At 41.8% G+C, this 20934-nt stretch overlaps 1 protein-coding gene across 1 annotated transcript; it reads right to left on the bottom strand.

Annotated features, from left to right (window-relative positions):
* Nucleotides 1–14265: 14265 nt before the first annotated feature.
* LOC139334311 (cortexin domain-containing 1 protein) lies at nucleotides 14266–14503 on the bottom strand. Its single transcript, XM_070967122.1, has one exon. The coding sequence runs from the start codon at nucleotides 14485–14487 to the stop codon at nucleotides 14305–14307; it is 183 nt and encodes a 60-aa protein (XP_070823223.1). The 5' UTR covers nucleotides 14488–14503; the 3' UTR covers nucleotides 14266–14304.
* Nucleotides 14504–20934: the final 6431 nt, after the last annotated feature.

A 20934-nucleotide genomic window follows, 5' to 3' on the forward strand; every position in this document is an offset into this window, starting at 1 on the left:
TGAAGAATCCTCAAATATCAGCCTGCTGACTCTGAGTTGCCCTGAGTGCTGGCATTTGGTTTATCTCATCCAACAGGGAGAAGAACATCCATTTCTTAATGCACACCACCAGCTGGTGTCCATAGCTAATGCTGTTATCTAAGTCAGTTTCTTTGCTGTAATTTTCAATTTAATGTTTGTTTGTTCTACCAACATAACTCAAATCCAGTAGCTGCACTCTATTCCACTGGTGGCCATGTTTCACAACTGGCAGAAATGCTTTCACCTGCTATTAAAAGTGTGTTCAGTCTGTGCAGGTTATACAAACTACTACTACTACACAAATCTAAGTCAGCTGATCACTGGATTCAATGATGGGCTGCTCCTGCGGTATTGCCACAGTAAGTCTTTCTATTATTTCCAAGAATACGTTCATGGATGCCTTAGGTGTGCCTGTGCTATTGGAGAAGACAAATCATATGCAGCATCCTTCCAACAAGTGGTTTGGTGGCTGCATGTCCATACCAGAGTTCAGTCAGGAAGACAATTCTGAAGCATTTTTAGGTCTGTGGCTTGTTTCTCAAAGCATCCTGCATTCACTCCTCTCTCACATGCTCACTCATAACTTCTTTGCTGTCATTGTTTCAGTACGGTGCCCCCTGTACAGGGGGCAACCTGGGATGCGTGCGCGCATTGATGATTGATGGTCACGCTCATAAACACCAGTCCTAACCTAGCATACCAGAATAAGAGGAGAAACTCAGCTAAAAGCCTCTACCAAGCATTGCCACCAAACGAAACCTAATTCATACTGCAATAAATTATATGGGCATATAAGGAAAACACGAAAACAGCGTACGTCCAGTTTAGAGCGTCTGCTGTGTTCACCACTTTATACAAACCACAAAAGCCTGATATCATATGAAAGCAGAGAGTCTGACGATCACAATGTCTGCCTCCTCACTGTGCGACCAAAACTCACGAGCCAGCAGCCAAAGAGCAGCAGAAAAATATTTCTCAAAAGCATACAGTATGTCTTACCTTTGCTGTTTTATGGTCAAAAGTTATATTCCAGCTCGAAAAAACGCTGCTACTATCTGCTCCTATGACTCTGTTAGTTTACGATCCACCGCGAGGGTCCTGCTTGTTTCCATAAAGAGGAGGGGGTTTCAAGAGTGTGTGGGGGCGGGGGGGGGTTCTCACATCAAATACCTTATCTTTGGGCTTACTTCCTTCTGTGTCGTCATTGGTGTTTCTATGGTGAACTTGGGTCCTGCCCCCCGAATGACCAAATGGGGGGGGGGGGGTACTGACTACTGTAAGTACGCAGTTAGTTTCACTTCTCCGTGTCATTCACAAGTGAATAGGCAGAGCGCTTACAGAGGCTCACAGAAGGCCGAGGTGTTATTTTACCGTTTTATTTGTATTTCGTCCTTTCATGAGAGTAAAAACAACAGAAAAAAGAAACCGTCTAAATAAAGAGAAGATTGGTAGAGAGCTGTTACAGATATAACGGTACTCCGCTCAGACGAGCGCCTGTGGGAAAACCTCCATAAAACTGCTCAGGTTCATTATTTTGGCATGTACTTTAGCACAATTACTCATCAGATATGACTTTACTAATTCGTAGAAGAATTTGGCCTTCATCACATGATTTAAAGGTGGTTTTTACTCAAAATAATGTTGTTGTTTTCTTAAATTAATAATTTCTACTGTGTTCAAGATGAATTTACTCTGACATAGTAACATATATTTTGATTCTGACACTTCTGTAGTAATCTCACAGGTCTTAGCTTTCTTTGAGACCAAGATTATTCATACAGCCCTTGTAGTTGTGAAGATATACTCTATTTATTTTGGGTAGGTCATATGGCAGAAGAGGCAGACGAAATAGGCCTGGTACTGAAGAGGTTAAGATATCAGCTGGTCACATCTATCCAGTAGCAGAGTGACACACCCTCACTGTCAGCCTATCATCTCACTGCTGTCTTTGTCAATATGATTCTCTATCTGCTGTTATTCACACTCCTCCACCTCCCCATCACCACCCAGTCTTTGCAGGTCTTCAGCTTCATCATTTTGTCTTCCTCATCAGCCAATCAGTCTCAGCAAAACTACCAGCCACCACTCCCACCAGTGTCTGGGCTCCACTTATAAAATCTCCCTGTAGAGTCTCAAGGCCAAAGACTTTTTGACAAGACTTAATGATCACACATATCATCTGTTATAATAAAAAATCTTCACTTGTCTCTGACTGAAGTTAGACAGTGGCTACTTCTAACCTGATGTCCAGCAGACGTACCTAACACTTATTTTTCTAAAAAGAGGCTTGACTCAGACTCTTGACCAAAGACTTGAGACTTGGCTTGGACTCTAGCTTGAAGATGTGAAACTTGGCTTGGACATGTAAAGAAAGTAAGTAACTTTGAGTAGTTTCTTTACCAAGCACTTTCATACTTATGAAATGGTGATTTTGATTTTTACTTGAGCAATTTTTATGGCCGTAATTGTACTTTGTACTCCTTACTCAAGTGACTACTAAGGATTCTCAGTACTCTACCAAGCACTGCTCATCAACCTAATTTCCAGCAACAGTAGACATTTCTGCTCCGTAAAAAACTCTGATAATCCCACTGTACACTACCTGCTCAGAACCAACATCAAGCAAGGTTAGGGACTAGCTGGTAAACTTATTTGGAGCATTTAGCAGCTTAAGAGTCAGATGTAGAGCTAAAAGGAGAGTGAATACTGGGCACAGAGCAATAGACTCCAGATGAATGCTAATGTTGTTCTGACCCCATTTGCAATTTGCCACTTCGTGCATCTCAGGTTCATCAGCTAGCTATCAAAAAATCACATGTCAATGCAACCAAAAAGCTACAGAGACAGACTGAAATCTGGTAACCTCCTTGAGAGGCTGATATTTAAAAAAAAATTTGTAAATGCATCAATCTTTCAAACACACTGTTTTACCCCTCCCAAGTGTAAGCATGCCAGTAAGATGCCTGTGCAAATGGCCTCTTCAGAGTCTGTGTCCTGTGATACAGTACCAGCAGCTGAAGGGACACTGAAATTAACCATCGGTCTTAAATCTGATGCCAGAGCTTATCTTTGAACAAAAACAGAGAAACCATTTCACCCCATATAACCACCATTACATGCCCAGAGCACTATACCGAGGCCACATGACAACAAGTCAGCCAGTTCAGAAATGTGGCTTAAAGCTCAAAAACCATTGAGATTATTTTAAGAAGGAGCGTCCGTGCTCAAATGTAAATACTGGAAGTGCTGCATGGATGAGCTTTCAAACAGAACGCCTCAGGCTCCTGCAGCTGCGAGTGACACAGTCTCTCCTGAAGCAGAAGGGTGAAGTGAGGGGAAGGTGAGAACTCTATGAACGGTTACTGGACTGTGGCGCCACCATCCTGCTGGCAATTGATGGTGTCCACTTGCTTGTGGACATAGAGAGGAGAAATCTAGTGTGAGGCTCTCTCAGGGGGCAGATCTGCTGATGCAGGAGCACCTTAAAAATGCCTAATTACCAAGTATTGATTTCCATTAATAACAGCTGAGAGGCCAGTGATGGTGGTCAGTGAACCAGGGCTGGTTCTTGTCAGTGACGATAAGGGGCTTAGCCCAGAGTCTGGGATCACGTGTCCATCAATCAATACTGTAATATAATTAAGCATGAATTTATAAAATGTTGTTATTATTACTAGTAGTAGTAGGAGCAGCAGTAGTATTACTGGTAATACTTCCAAAACACAAAACAGCTATTGCCTCCTTTAACATACATGAAACTAACTCAAAGCATGACTGTATAATTCCAAGACAGTCATAGTGTGTATTCTGATTGAATTTCCCTTTTTATTTCACTTTTAATTCATTTGATTTAAAGTGGCATACCTTTATCTCCAATAAATTCAATCAACAAAACCAACAAAATTAAAAAAAAAGGCCATCAAGGCTCACATTAAAAGAATTTAGCCAAATGTTATGGCAAAAATAGTCAAATGACAGACATTCAAACAAATATTCCAGTCACTCTGGTTGAAATAAGGGCTAACATATGAACAGTTACTATGAGGCTCTGTCATCTCAACACACTCGTTGGGGAGAGGGTGAATCTGTCGGCTGGACCCGAACTAGGTAAGAGCACTGTGGCTGACAGTGATTTCTGTGCTTCAGCATCTTGCTTCCTAACATATTGTTTATATTTTATAATCTGTCTGCACATTCACATAGACACTCACTCACACAGACAAACTGTGCTGCCAACTGTAATACTGGTGAAGCTATCATTTGAGTCAATAGTTTTAAGTGTTGACAGTGCATTTCTGAGTAAACATAGCAGTCCCACATCATGTTTACTTTACTTCATGTTTCATTTTCGAGGCATTGTAGCTGGCTTGTTTTTCAATTTCTTCTGTGCTTCGCTCTGACCATCCTGCTTAAAACAGATTGTGTCCTATGCAGCTGCGATCTGTGCTGTGAACATTCAGGGCTTTGGCCCCATAAGACCACCCTTGGCACCACCTCTTCACTGTGCCATACACGCTGAAGCATTCTCAGATGCATCTACAATGCCAATATATATGGACAGACTTAAGAGCAGAGGAGATTTTGATATCAATCTAGATGGAAAATGGAATTTGTAGACTGTTGCCAATTGTTTACTTAAGGGAACAGCAAGGTGGAGCAGAAAAACATTACTGGCTGAAAGTTGACATTAGCCTGAAGCTGACCTTCACTTTGGCAATGAAATGTAAGTAAAGAATTAATGAATAAATTAACTAGAGGCAAGAGCGGGTCTGAGTGTGTTTGTGTACAGTAGATGTGTATTTTGTCCAGAATACATCATGTTTTCATTGGGAAGAGATGAGAGGAAAGAAATGGGAATTTTTATAGCACCCCCCTCTGAATGCAATTTGCACTCTAAACAACCCACCACCCCAGTCTGACCAAAGTAGCTTGTGGTCCATGGTCTGCCAAGAAATTGACAGACTGCTGCACAGAGATGGATGGCTGTGCAGCGCTCTAGGCCTGACTAGTCAAGCTTCTGTGATGGAAAATGAACCGCTCCCTGGAAAACAGATGGTAGATTATTAACCAGTGGAAGCAGTTTATTCTCTAACCAGGCTGACAGACTTAAAAATGAGACTTTCTGAACAAAGCCTGATTTCTAAATGTTTGCACTTCTAAGATCTCTCTGTTCAGTTATTTTGATTGATCAGGCTGCTTCTGAAACTTTGTAAAGACATTATCATCATATTTTGTCCTACTATTGTCTGCTGTACACACCATAATCTGCTAATATACTATTTAGTTTCATTCTTCAGTCATGTTGGTGATGATCAGGGGTCATTTAGAGAGAAAAGGTACAGTATTGTCTTTCTATTTTGCCTGAAGGTGTGGTCCCAGCTGAAAACTATTATACTTAAATTATGCTTTTTGAAGACTGAACTAAGTGCACTTTGTGCTATTTTTGTCACCTTCAAATCCACTTAGTGCTGCGCGCTTACCAAGTAGTTCTTGAAAAGTTGTGCTAGTTGCATAACAAGGTCCATCAAAAAGACAGCTTCATCCATGCCATTGTTCATACGGCATATGTGTACTTTGACATATAAACACAGCAGCAGTTCTGTCTCGGTATCAGGATCATTAATCCATGAAGATATTAAGATTAATTAAACAAGTTAACAAAATTAATTAAACAAGTTCTGTAAAAATGACTCATGAATATACAGTCAACTTTAAGAAGGGCACAGAAATGTAATTAGCAAACAGCCACTGGAGCAGAAGGACGTAGTGCATTTGTTTGGGACTATTTTCAGTGGTGCAATACTACACATTTGGAGTGCAAGTGAGTATTTGGGACAACAGAATTGTGCATGTGAGATCGAGCCAAAATAAACTATAGCCTTCATGGTAATGAAGGAAACGTGTCAGCCAGTGCAACGGTGTGGCTCACTGGTGTGTTTTTACAGTTTAGTAAAATGTCAGTAAGGCAACACACTTGAGAAGGATATTTTGGTCCTCTTTTCCACCTCAGCCCGAATACCCTCCAGCCACATCATCTATTTCACCCCCACCCAGCCGTCCCATCCTAGAGCTTTGGAGAGCCCGTGTCAGTGTAATTATTCAGCCACTTTCTGCTCTCCAAGACCCACAGGGATTTTAGACTTCACCCCTCCCTTCCTCTTGCACTCTCAGTGAGTTCCCTGTGATTTGCTGTGGAAAATTTAGAGGACAATTTCACACCTGAGAGGGAACCATGTGACAGATATCTTTGAGATAACATCAGCAAGGCTCCTGAGTCACTGTGGTCTTGTCAGTCACATTGTAGGCAGAGGTTTTCTCAGCCTCGATGGTGCCAGCCTGGACAGCCTTACATGTGACATGTGTGTGTGTGTGTGTGTGTGTGTGTGTGTGTGTGTGTGTGTGTGTGTGTGTGTGTGTGTGTGCGTGTGCGTGTGTGTGTGTGTGTGTGTGTGTGTGTGTGTGTGTGTGTGTGTGTGTGTGTGCGTGTGTGTGTGTGTGTGTGTGTGTGTCCAACTCCTCATGGGAATAAATGTGTCAAAAAGAACATCATCACATGATAATAAGACATACATGCATCACTTCTCCTGTGTTCAGCATGAAGCATTGTTAGATCTCAGTGTCAACCTTTCAACAAATGCAGCTCATTAAAAAGGGTAAACTGACGATGATGCGCTGACCACCATGGTTTTATGTAAGACAGAGTTTGACTCTGGGACAGCAGAGCTGTTAACACAACACTTACATAGTATCACATTAAACTGATATGCTGAACTTGTTTGGAAACAGTTCTCCTTTTACCTCTGTTTTGGTCTCCTCCAACTCCTGGGAGCTGTGTCTGGCTCTTTAACTACAAAATATTCCAACGTGTTTACGAGCTACTTACTAGCTTTGTCTGTCTTGGCACTGGGAAGGTGATGTAGAATGGCCTTGTCCTTGCTGGAAAAGAGGTTGATGAGAGCAGAGAGACTGAACCTAAAGAGTAAAGTTAGAGGCTGTCAAATAAACAAAGAGCTGAAAGAGGCTAAAAGGCTCTGTAGAGCTGAGAGGATCTGCAGTGTTCTCCATTTATCTCTACATGACAGACTTTCACACTGCACGCAGTTATTTGATCCATGAATAATTCCTTACTTATGATGTTTTCCTTTAAAGAACGACTTTGTATTGTCAAACAAAGCTGATGGAGAATGTAGAAGAACAATACATGAAGCCCCACATTTACCTCCTTTGTTTGTGAGTAAATGATTTTTTGTTTCACATTATCGTCACATTGTTGTAGAAGGAAATGAAACGTGTTCCTGCCAACAATAAAAGTAAAGACTGTAATACACCATTTCATCTGCAGAACATCAAAATCAATTTTCATTTTCATCTGAAGTCAATTATGGCTTTTGTTACATCAGCTGCATTCCTCCTGACTGGCCTCTGATCAACAGCCACAGCTCCTGTTTTCACCTCCCAGCTCACTCATGATGAAAGTGTAAGAGCCCTGTAACTGGCATTTTAAGAGGAAAATACTGATGAAATGTGGCATTTGTGATCTGAATGCAAAATTAGTTCCACATAGCTTCAGGGACAATGGATCTTACATCCTCTATTTTTCCTTCAGAAAGTTCCAGATAATTAATTATAATTCCTAATTTGTGAAGTCAACTTGAAATACTGTACTTAATGAAATGAAATCAAAGCAAAACAAAACTTTATATACACATAATCTCTCTCGCATTTACTTCAATAAGAGCACACATCTTGTTTTTGTCCTGGTGCCCCTGTGAAGGTTAATCCGGCCCTGAAATGAAGAAGCCATTGTTTGTGTCATCACCCTGTTTTGTACTGTATCACAGCGGACTACAAACATCACACTCAGTCACTGCACAGTTGGTGAACGCTCTGTTGAATATTACGTCATCACTCATGACATCATGACTTTTGACTGTTCCTCGGGGTGACGGGGGGGGGGGGGGGGGGTGCGGGATAACACTGAAAACAAAAGCCCACACGCTCTTTTTGACAGTCTCTGGAGGACGGGGATTCAGCCAATCCTCACCGTCTTCAGACTTTTCAGTCAGTGGTCTTGGCTGCTGTTGCACTTCTCGCTGCCAACACAGAAGCACACTCTTAACTGTTCTTAGTAACTGTGTTGGTCAGCTTATCCACTGAGTCACTGTCGAGGCACAGACCTGCACCATCTGCCACAGATATCTGGCACTGTGTAAGCACATGCTTTTCAGAGCAATAGCGAGTCAGTTCTGTATATAAGAACTATTCTTACTTGAAAGTGACTCACTGAAGCACATTTCAGCAGTTTTTCTCTCTCCCAGATTGCCAATAAATTTGGAATCTCGACGGGGCCGTATGTGGCTGTTCATCAGAGGCCAGACAGGAGGAACGCAGCACAACCTGTAACTGACCACCTCTTCAGATGAAAATGAGAATTGATTTTGATGTTCTGCAATTTAAATGATGTATTGAAATCCTTACTTTCAGGGTCGGCAGCGACACCTTTGATTTCCCATTTCAACAACAATAGAAAGATATGAAACAATGAATTGCTTACTCACACACAGCAAGATGAATCTAGGACTACGTTTATAGTCATCAAACATTCTCATGCACACGGAACTGTTAACTGTCATTTGCATAGTTAAGCATCAAAGGAAATACCAATTGATTGGTGTATTGGTAGTAAGTATTGGGCTTATACTGATATCTGTTGATGTGTTAAACACTAGAGGACTGCTGAGTGACTGACTGCTTATGCACCTCATAAGCAATCATTAACTATATTCACACTCAGCTGTGGTTATGTTTTATTTTTTCTTTGACACTTTCTGAAATATGTTAGTTTTACCAGTCTGCGCACTTGACCTGCATCATTATGTGTTACTGTTTACACTGGTGATGGGGCTGTCACTGGTTCATTAGTTTAAAAATATATCTTATTATGGTTGAGTTGAAGGCTCATTACTGACTTTGAAAATAGTAGTTGTGGAGTCCATATGAGGAGGAGTTTGGTCAACATGCTCTCACACCCAGCTCATCACATACAGAGACTTGGTCAGACCCCTTGGTGTCACTTTAAAATTCACTTCACCCCTTCAGTGTCATTTTTCAACATGCAGGATAGTCCAGTAGACTTCAATAGACAGCCTGTTCTCACCATCAACTCATCAAATGACAGAGTACAAGGAGTGAGAAAGTCTCTGTTTGCAGGAAGGCGATGTGGTTGGATGGTTGAAGGACAGGACTGTCACCCAGGAGACCGGGGTTTGTGTCCTGTGTGAGACACAAGAGACACATCAGCTGTCTTTGAACACAAAGTGGTCACAGCATCACCTTGATAGGGGTCATTTCGACAGGGAAGAGATAGTTTTGTGGTTGGCTGCCTTCTCACATTACAACTTGTCACTGTTTAAATGAAAAGTGAAAAAACTGTGAAATAAAAGCAGAGTTTGTAAAGAAAAAAAAGCTGTTGGAATTAAATAAAATAATAATAAAAATAACTCAAATAACATTACATTAAGTTGAGCTTTTATTACTTATATTATTGAACACAGTTTAACAATAGTTTTGCTTTTTTTGTCAGTATTTGTTCATATGATAATTCATTTCAGAATGTATTGAACACTTCTCTCTCACGACTGTCTGAAAGATGAACCTAAATGTTTACTTTTGGCCATATAATATCCTATAACTTTAACTCATAAAAAGCATTATGTGACATGAACTCAGAAAGCAGTTCTTACCCCATTAAAGTTAGTTATGACACTGACTGTGGCTTTGTCCATAAATGGTAATATTTCAGTTGTGGCTCTCCTCATGGAGATCTGGACTTGTGAAATATTCACTCATGCAGAATTTGCAGTTAGATGTAAATGCAGAGAGATGTTAGCAGGAGGCACTCACACAGCCAGCATACTGAATGCTGTAAACGGTGCTCTGTGCCCCCTTAAGCATGCTCAACATGTGAGGAAGGCCAACCTTTTCATAGACAGAGCTGAGGCAGACAGCAGGCTGCCAGCTCACAGCCAAGGTTAAGGGAAAAAGAGAAATAGGACACAATTTAACTGTCAAGGCAAATTAAATCACTGTTTTACATTCTTACAATGTAGACCTCATTATCATAATATGCTGTATGTACCTTGACCTTGACCTTCAAAGCTCTGTGAATAGTTGAATGTGCAGAGTATGCCCTTGATTCTGAGCACAACTAGAGATTTCCATCTCTGTACCAATTGGCCAATGTGAGATAGAAGTTGATGTAAAAGGCCCTGGGGCTGGCAGGAGGTTCCCCATGGATAAATGCTGAATGAAATTTCATCAAGCTTTTGGTGTGACCCAATTACATGTCCAAAGTAATAAGAGATTAACTTCCGGTTTCATTTATGTTCAGTTATAAAGCACACAAAAGACAAGTACTTTGGGGAGATTTGTAATTCATGATCTTTATTGTACTGCACTCCATTCTTTTTTAGACATGAAGCACCTCAAGGATCCAAAAAAAGTCCTCACCCACTCGTTCATTTATGTGCCAGTTATCTGGCCTCTAGTGGAGGCCTAGCAAAGTGTGCAGATGCAACACTGAATACAGGCTGGGTCATGCCTTATGGTCCCACTGAACCTGGCTGCATGGCGCCGGTCAAGGCTCTGTTGCAGCTTCAATGTCCACTGAAAGTCCATCAGTTCAGTGTTTGTTCTTTAGCAGACATGTTTCTTACAAGCATGAACACACAGTTTAAGCTCATTTGGAAACAGATGATTTGTAGCTACATTTTATTTGGTTAAATAACTTGACAACCCCAAGCCGATCAAATCTAAAACATATATTTTTCTCTCTGGAAATACTGGTAACAAGAAGTATTGACAGCTGTGATAGAACTAGTGTTTTTTACTCATTCTGTTGTCTGACTGACTGATTCAAAAAGAGCAAATAAAGACAGCTGTATTAAAACTAGTGATGGTGACCTCAGAGCACAGAGACAGACTGAACAGAGGCTTGACCAGCTGAGACTCAGCAGACCAGGCTGTCTGTTTCACTCCTTGCCAGATGTTGGCTGTGAAGCAGTTTTATTGTTGGCTAAACTCGAAAGAGAACAAAAAGAAAGAAAATTAATAGCCGGATAACATCTCTCTCTTTTTCCTTCTCTGTCTCTGTCTTTGACACTTATTTCTAAAAAGAAAATGTAGTAGTAGGAATACTCTACTTTTACTGTGTATGTGTCAAGGCAGAATCAGGAACAATTGAAACACATCAAGCCAATAAAAAGGCATTTCTATATATTCACAGTGAATTTCAGGCATTAGAAACTGAAGCTGCTCCAGCAAAATAGAACAGGAGCATAAAAACAGTGGAGAGCTGCGTAGGAATCCGGAACGTGATGCAGCCATGTTCAGTGGAACTGGGTTACTTTTCACTCCTCTCCACTCTGCAGTACTGCTGATCTATGTGGGGTGCTTCACCTCATTGTTATACAGTATATTACTTCATAACCTCCACCCAATTTTAAAGTCAAGCGTATCAGTAAACTTCTATCTTCCACACTGACCCCCACCCCCTTCACTGTTTTCCTGGATATCTGAGATCACTGGAAAGGAATAAGCACAGCTATTTAACCCTGCTGCCTTAAGTGAAGCATAATGTGCCATTTTCCCATCCAAAATATGTTCATTTGTCCAAGGAATTTAAGGTAAAGGGACTTGGGGGCTGATATGGAACTCAGCATTGTGCTAAATGGCTCTGTGATTTATTGTAAGCATAGGCACTTCATAACATGCAACTGACAGTCATTTCATAGATGATAAATGCTGTCTATGCAGATACATAAGTCAGACACAGATTCGGCTGACAGCAATAAGAACACATCAGTTTGTTCTAAACTAAAGGCTGAGACAGGCAGATCAAACAAAGCTGTTTTATGAATAGAAGCAATGGTGTTCATACTGCCATGAGCTGTGACATATGGTGTGTGTGTGTGTGTGTGTGTGTGTGTGTGTGTGTGTGTGTGTGTGTGTGTGTGTGTTTTCAACAACAGGAGAGGACATGCCATGGCAGTAGCACATAATCAAGCATGACTGCTACTGTAAAGGCTAAATGGCTACAGATTGTCTGAGCGTTAATGCTCAATAGGTATACTCAGACACTGAATCTCAAGCAATACAAGTCGATCAAGTCCTATAAGAAAGTCATAATTGTTTATAAAACATACAAAATATGCCTGCGTGGCTTACTCTGAAATCAACTGACAAAGGCCTCCTACAATTTACTGATATCTTGCATGATTTAAAGGGACACTCCAGTGATTTGGGATTGCGTCTCTATAAACAGCAGCAGAGGCTCATATGCTGACTTGAAAGCCTTGTATGGGTCGAGGATTCTCATAATGCAACTTAGTAGCTTCTTCTGCTTGACCCATCCTCTCTAGTAAACCTTTCAATTTCTGTTCCAGAGGTAAGAAAACCTCATTCAAGCTCTGGAACATTACCTGACTGGACATTGCTTGGTGCAGATCATTCAATTTGTCTTGCGGGGGAAGGTTGTTTGAAACATAATGATAGTACCAGTACAGTAATATTGTTTGCAATGTTACTGTTGTGGTAACAATTCAGTCATAAAGATTGCAACTTTGAACTGGTAAGTGGACTGCTTTTCTAGTCATACCAACTGGCAACAGTATTCTAAGAGTAAGTACTGTAGAAGGTAGTAATTCCTCTTAGAATATGGATTGTAAACTCTAGGAACATGTCAGAGAGACCGCGCTGAGCTACAGAGGCAAGTGGAACAGCAGCTGGCTTGGATGAGACATTGGACCCTTGGCTTTCTATAGGCCTATGACTATTTTGAAGGGCAATCCCGACAGATTCAAATCAGTGGAGTGTCCCCATAAAATTGCCATGTCTTAATGGAAACATCGAGTTCTGGTTTTTGCTCAATTTAAACGCAAAGTGTTGACAACAATGAATGTTTGAGTGATTGTGATTGTTTCATCTGTTTCTTGTAAATTGTAGAACACCCTTCCATGCTAACACTTAAACATACACTTTGCGTAGAAAAAAATGTATTATCAGTTGTACACTAACTCTAAGCTTGTCAACACCAGCACAGTGCTGCTACTGTGTACAGTATCTCGCCAGCACATAAAGGCTGCCTTCATCAAACAGGCCAGTCTCTTCAAAGCTTGTGTGAATTCCATCATAGGATGCTTCTGGTTGCTCACAACATGGGTCATGTTTTCATAGTTTCGATTGTGGATTTTGATGTGTCTTTACACTTGCTGACAGGCAGTTTGGGTGATAATTCTATCACTCTATGTTGTAATTCACCATGTTTTAGATCTCAGCTCAACTTTGTGAGTAACCAAAACTATGATGAACCAGGTTGTAATAAACCAGAATTATGCTTTAAGTTTGAGTAACGTTCTGACGATGAATGAGTTTTGGGGTTTTTTGGTTATTTTTTTCTAATTTTGTCATGATTGGTTGTCTCTACTTTTGGTCCGTTTTCCAATAGTGTGCAAGCCATAAAAGCAAAGCCCCAGAACTTTACAAGTTTAGTAACTTTTCTTCTTCATGTTCATCTTCAGTTAATTTGTCATTCCAGTTTGTACAGTAAAGGGAAAGTGCGATCAGTCAGGGATGGCGTCCACTTGCCATTACTAACTTTGTTTGTCCAACAGGAATGTAAGGCAGCCCTGGGGCTCCTGAAGACATCTCTAGATAGATTTAAAAAAGCCAAGTTTATGTGCTTTACTCTGTGGTTGTAATAGTGTCACTCCATCAATGGCTTTGTTGGCAGACAGAATCCCAGCAGCTTCCCACTTTCTTTGTCCCTCTAGTCGCTCCATGTTTGGATTAAGCAATCTTTATATTTGTCCTCCCAATGTTCATCTTACCAGATGTGTCAGTGTCATGTTCATTTCTGCTTTCTATGTATTTCTCTACTCTTAACAAAAATGCGCTGTATAGTTACTGGGGTTGGTTCTACCTTTATGACAGTGGTACTATAAAGAACCCTTTCACAATGCAGATACTTTAAAACAGTTTCAGAAAGTAGAATTGGTTCTTCAGGCTTGTACCACAGCAGAACCTTTCTAGAAAGTGTATTCAAGCAAAAAAACAACAAGAGACATGCACTCTTACGTGCTCCTTCATCATTTTAAAATAACTGAAATGCAATTACAGAAACACTGCGTGACTGCAGAACCCTTGAAGCATCCTCCTTCTCTGTGTGGAGATTTGTAATGTATGGTTGCAACACATGCAAGTTATGCATATGCATTTTTGAGTGTGTCAGTCATCCAGGTGCTGTTCCTCCCATGTGGAGGTGGGGATCGCACTGTAGGGGTCCATGATGACCTTTGCGCAGCGGATGATCATGGCCACCAGCAGCAGGCAGAGGAAGGCAATGCAGGCCAGAGTCAGGCCCTGGTCCACATCCACGAAGGCTGGCTCCGTAGTGCCCTCCACCTCCATGACTGTTGCTGTCTGCTGCTGCTGTCCTCAGACACCCCCACACACCCTGCTACCATCCTGAAGACCTGCCTGGAGATACAGAGAGAGGAAGATGGATGTGTTAGTCATGTAGAGGACAGAGGGAGGTGAGAGGACTGGGACTAAAGCCATGGCAGAAGCTATCACAAAATGTCCGACATGGCGGAGGCCACATTCACATTACAGATACATGTTTTTCTGTGAATCTGACCATTTCTCTGCAGTGTGACTGCTGGTTTCCAGTCAGAATATGTGAGAGTAGCTGAGCTGCAGCCTTCTATAATAAGTCTGCTTCCTCCACTCTGGGTTCTCTATTTGCTGTGCTCCACACCCTGAGAAAACAACACTTTCCAGTTCTTTCCAGAGACACTTTAATGAACGCTACATGTGTACATAGTGTTTTTGCATGGGGTGTAAGGGTGTACTTTGTAAATACAAAGTAGGGTGCCATGTTACGTGTATACGTGTATTGCCATGAACCTTTCAGCACGGGACTGTGGATTGTTTCAGCTGATGAACTGTATAATTACAGTCTAATTACACTCTAGGTCTCGGTGCATGTGATACATAAATTCAAAATTGAGAGGAAAACTTTGTCAAGTATGAGAAACCAGAGCTTGAAAAGGTCCTTAATTTAAATATTAGAATATAAGTTACAGCAACTCTGGATAATAGAAACTTTGGATAGAAGCTGTGTCAAAATTGCTCAATCCAATCCATGTACTGTTATGTCTCTGGAAACAGCTACAGCAAATATGGAGATTCAAGTGACTGGTTGGCTTAACTCATTGAGATGTAACTTTTTTTTTCTTTTTTTTCCATTCAAGTAGCCTCTGGCTGCAGATTCAGACAAATGCAAGAACACACAGCATGAGAGTGTTTGTCAGTAGTCAACAAACTAAGTCAATACCAAATTCACATCTAAAACACCCAACATGATGTGAAAGCAGTAGAATCTAAATTCCATTCAACCCTCCGGCTGGTGGAACATCCGCTGAGTGTTTCTGTGAACATGAAGAGAACAGTAGATGCTCTCTGTGAGACGCTGATCTGACAACACAAAGGACCATCAATATTCAGAGTGCATGTAAGTGTGAAAAAGCTGAGCAACGTCTTGTTGTTTCATGGTGATTTCTCTTGACCAGAGAGCTCCATAAATCCATCCTCTGCTGCACAGAGATAAGCTAAATTATCCTGAGAGGAGAACTAGGGGGAGGTGTGGAAGAAACAGGGCGGAGGTGGTTTCACCTTCACTGTTGTTTACTCTGTTTGTCCTTCTGCTTTGTCCTGGCTTACAATAAATGAGTAAAATTGAAAAAAATGTTGCAATGGCTGTAGCATGGCAAGACTTAACGTAAGGAGCTCTCTGGAGAGAAAAGCTGAGAATGCTGGAAATAAGGGATATTCTGTCATTTGGAAATGCAAAGGGTGACTGAAATATGCACACGCCTAGTTTGTTTTTTTAACCTAGTTTGTTTAAAGCATAATGCCTTTTGCACGGTCTGTTTGAGATTCTGGGCGTAATTTAATGTTGTAGTAGGAGCAGTGATGGCACATGGCAGTTTCCTCAACTGCATCCATGTTTCCCTCACTTGTGTCTTTTCCCTGGGTCTTTGTTCCTTCCACAGGGGAGGAGAGAGGAATGGAGGAAATGAGACATCCTCTCCTCTGAACCGCCGTCTGAAACAACATCGGCTTCTGATGATGGTGCCACAGCTGGATCAGCTGTCAGTTGACTTGTTCTTCAGCAACTCTTGATGGTTTGGAGCTTGTATCTGCCCATACATGCACTGGCCACTCGCTAATAAAGGTGCATAGTTATCACTGTCAGTGATGCCTCACAGCAAGAAGGTTGCCGGTTCGATCCCCGGGTCAGGCGGGGCCTTTCTGTGTGAAGTTTGCATGTTCTTCCCGTGCATGCGTGGGTTTATTAAAATGTTTGAGAAATGTCTACACATGTATTAAAAACATTAAGTCTGTGTTTATACTGTGCTCACATCAGTCAACTTGGTTGGTCAACTTGTCGTCTGTCAGATGCTGTTGAGGGACCGCATGCCCTGCGAGTAAGACACAAACATCCAGGAAACAGAATAATCATTTCCTTCCCCAGCCAAACGCATTTTGAGCCAAAGCTATAAGTCACTGCAAGTCTCCCATGTGTCACTGCCTAGTGATGTAAGCAGAATCACTGCATTGTGAAGCCCATTCATCAGTTTAATTAGAAGTCCATAGAAGAGCCATTACCGTTGATCATCACATGACACAAGAGTGGCTTCATCACTCTTCTGATTTTTTTTTCTTTTCTATACATTACTGCCTCTTATGTAGACCATACTTGAAAGTCTCCTCAATAATAATGCAGCTTTGATATCAGACTGCCACAGAGCGACTGAAAGAATTCAGTCTGATCCAGTAGCTGGTTGGACTGTCCTATCTGACAGTGAGCAGCCTGATGATGAGGACAGTCAGAGTAAGATGAATTTTGGAGTGTTTACTGGTGATGATGGTGATGGCAGTCTGTCCTGAGGTGCATCCTCACACTGGTCCCAGACAACAAGCTGGCTCTTCCATTTCCAGTGATGAGCACATTCAGTGGGATGAGGCACAGCTTATTTCTATCAGATGGCAAAACACTTCTGATCCACATGAGCAAATATGATTGTTACAGAGAAAAATAAGCACAATTGAGCAGGATATGACATATAGAATGTAGTAAGAAGTAAGAGACATAGTTTATGTAATAATTATGATTTTTATAATTATGATTTCTAACATAAAAAGTCGTGGATCTGTATCAGTATAGGGTTTTAAAAGGAGCCTGCTTTGTGAGCACAAGTTCATTCCATGATTACAGACCCTCTGTGGTGAGACAATGTAGCTTGGTTTTGGACTCTGCAGTGGAAAAACAAACAGATCATTCATGATGTGAGCAGCTACAGATCAATTCATGCTCCCCACAAAAAAGTGCTGTTTTGGTCATCCACAGCTGTCTTAGTTTGCATACTGAGATGGACTCAAAGCTGTGGTTGTGCATGCTGTCATTTAAACCTGGGATCAAAATAAGGACTTGTTTCTTGGACTTGTGGTATTTTTTAATGAACATACGAAGGGGGGAACTCGGTAATAGGAGGCCAGCATTGTGTTCCACCAATTATCCAAAATTCGCTAGTTTCACACTAGTAATAGACTTAACCAGGTTACACCATTAAACTTATGGGATGTCTTAACTTAGCTCCACTGATGTATGAATTTCTTTATATGATATGTGCTTCTAGTAACTGATCACTATCAGGTAACAATGTGTGTTTACGTGTTTTTACCTGTTTCAAAATTCTGCTAATGGCCTTACACAAATAAATGACTAAATATGTAATTTTCACAATCTCTCTAACAAAATGTATAATTGCTGATACCTCCATGTATCCATTAAACGGTATTGTTACAGTTACTGTGATAGAATATTACCTTGGACAATGTATTGGTGCTCAATTACATCATGATAACTAGTTTTTTCACATATTTTTAGCTCAGTGAGGTTGGTGACGCTGATGAAGAGAAAACTGGGGATGTCATGGTGTAAAGGTTGCTAACAGGAATCAAACTGTGGGGATTGCAGTTACATGGTACATGATCCGATCTATCTGCTTTTATTCTTTGAGCTTAGAGAGTGTGCCAGCCTGTGAAAGACTTCTGTGAGGCCTACTCTTATGTGTCCTCACTCATGGCTCAATAACCCTCGTTCCTCAGAACCAAAATAAGAGCTCTGAGATGACCTTCAAGATGGCTGACCAGTACTGTGGTATTCTGAGCGTGTCTGTTGTAAACACTGTGTACTGGAATGACGTAAGCAAGGTGTGCCAGAGCGACAGTGTGTAGAAGAAACACACGCGTGAAGAATAAAGTTGGAGGCACATGTTTGCCCCAGTGAGACAGACATAAAACTGTTCTGTTTATTTACAACTAACTGTCAATAACACAAGAACAATACATGGTGCCAGGTATTATTAGTGCGCATCGACCTGCCGATGGGAGATGGAGAGTACAGGTGTCCCCACGCCACGGATGGACTGGGATTCGTCTAGCCTTCCCAACACGTGGAGAAAGTTTCACCAGCATGTTGAGCTGATGTTTGCTGGTCCCCTACGTGCTAAAGAAGAGGAGGAGAAGTGCAGCTATTTGCTACTTTAGATCGGTATGAAGGGCCACGACGTATTTAACACATGGACTCTTACAACGGATGAAAGGAAACTGCTGAAGACGTACTACGACAGGATTGAAGCCTATGTGACGCCAAAAGCAAATCCAATTTTTGCACAATATAAGTTTCATGAAAAGACACAAGGGGAAATTGAGAGTTTTGATCAGTTTGTGACTGAGCTAAGGCTGCTAGTGAAAGACTGCAATTACCCCAATAGCCATGAGATGATTAGGGACCGCATTGTTTTTGCCATAAACTCACCAAGAGTGCGTGCCACAGTCCAGAGGACAAGAGCATCATATGTGTGCCAGAGGTGAGCTATTTTGGTCACAGACTGACACGAGAAGGCATCCGGCCTGACCCTAACAAGGTCAAGGCGATCAGAGAAATGGCTCCCCCGCACAGCAAGGCAGAGCTGGAGACCATGCTGAGCATGGTCACCTACCTCTCCAGGTTCGCCCCCAGACTCTCTGAGGCAACAGCTCCCCTCAGACAACTGTTAAAAGAGAGCAATGAGTTTGTGTGGGACTCAAATCATGACATTGCTTTTCAGTAAGTGAAAGACCTGCTGACACAGGAGCCTGGCCCCATACTCACATACTTTGACCACACAAAGGATGTTAAGCTGCAGGTTGATGCATCAAAATGTGGACTAGGAACTGTGCTACTCCAAGGAGAGAAACCAGTCACATACGCATCCAAAGCACTGACTGAGACTGAAGAAAACTATGATCAGACAGAAAAGGAGCTGTGTGCGGTGCTGTTTGGATGCAAACAGTTTCATCAGTACCTCTACGGTCGACAGGTGGTTGTCGAGTCAGACCACAAACCGCTGGAGTCAATCATGCGAAAGCCTCTGGCAGCAGCTCCCCCACGACTGCAACAAATGATACTGCAACTACAGCGGTATGACATCATCATTACACATAAGCCTGGAAAACAAATACCAGTTGCAGATACACTTTCCAGAAAGCCCATCGAGTGCAGTGAGAGCTCACTGAGTGAAGGTATGGACTTGCAAATACATACCGTGGTCAGAAATGCACCAGTAAGTGACAACAAAATGGCTCAGGGATCGAAAAATGTAAGCAACGAGCAAGAGATGTTCTTTTCTGGCCTGGAGTGGGAAAACAGATAGAGGCGCTGGTCGAATCCTGCGACATCTGCCTTGAGCGACGCAACTCCATCCAAAAGGAGCCGATGATATCACATCCTATTCCAGAGCAACCTTGGCAGGTGATCGCCACGGATTTGTTCATGTGGAACAACAACGACTACTGATTACTACAGCAGATACTTTGAGGTGGAAAAACTCACCAGCCTCACATCATTAAAAAACTCAAGGCCATGTTTGCTAGGTTTGGAGTCCCGCACACGCTAATCAGCAACAATGGACCCTGTTATAGCTCGCAGGCGTTCAAAGACTTTGCTCGTGCATGGGACTTTGAGCACATAACGAGTAACCCACTGTACCCACAGAGTAATGGGTTAGCTGAAAGGACTGTCCAAACCTGCCAGGAACGACAGAAACTGTACTACAACAGGACTGCAAAGACCCGGCCCGCCCTGCCAGCAGGAGCCACAATCCGTTTCCAGCAGCCAAGTGGAAACTGGGAGCCTGCAACAGTTATAGATTCAGCAGGCAATCCGAGGTCATACAACATCCTCACAGGTGAAGGTCTGGTGCTCAGACGCAACAAACATCACCTCCTAAAGACTGAGAACAGCACAGATCGAGAAGCACCAACTTGTGACCCTGATCCTGAGAATGCTGAGCCAGTGACTACGCAGCAGGACACCGTGGGTCAAACAGGCCTCAAAGAAACCCTGCACTTCACCACCACTAAGTCAGGTCGCACTGTGAAACCAAGAGACAGACTAGACCTGTGAAGAAAATTCTCCAAATGTGGAAGCATGCCACGTGTTGACCCTGCAGTTAAAGCATGCCAGAGTTAACAGTGCAAATGTGATATGTGGTATTGCTAATGTTTACAGAAATGTTTGAGAAAAAAAATTTACTAATGGCATGTTCTATTTCAGTTATATCCTGCCACACATTGATAGAAGTAACTGCCTTGAAGTAGCTAAGCTAAGTTTAAAAGGTTTAAAATAATAATGCTATAATATTGTTGGCAGCTACAGCTATTTGCGTTCACTGTTTTTTTGTTTTTTTTTAAGAAAGGAGATGTAGTATTCTGAGCACGTCTGTTGTAAACACTGTGTTTTGGAAT

Source organism: Chaetodon trifascialis, chromosome 1, assembly GCF_039877785.1.
Source record: "Chaetodon trifascialis isolate fChaTrf1 chromosome 1, fChaTrf1.hap1, whole genome shotgun sequence".
In the NCBI taxonomy this organism is placed as follows: domain Eukaryota; kingdom Metazoa; phylum Chordata; class Actinopteri; order Chaetodontiformes; family Chaetodontidae; genus Chaetodon; species Chaetodon trifascialis.

Coding starts and splice junctions, on each gene's coding strand:
- LOC139334311 (XM_070967122.1), bottom strand. CDS start 14,487: ATGGAGGTGGAGGGCACTACGGAGCCAGCCTTCGTGGATGTGGACCAG.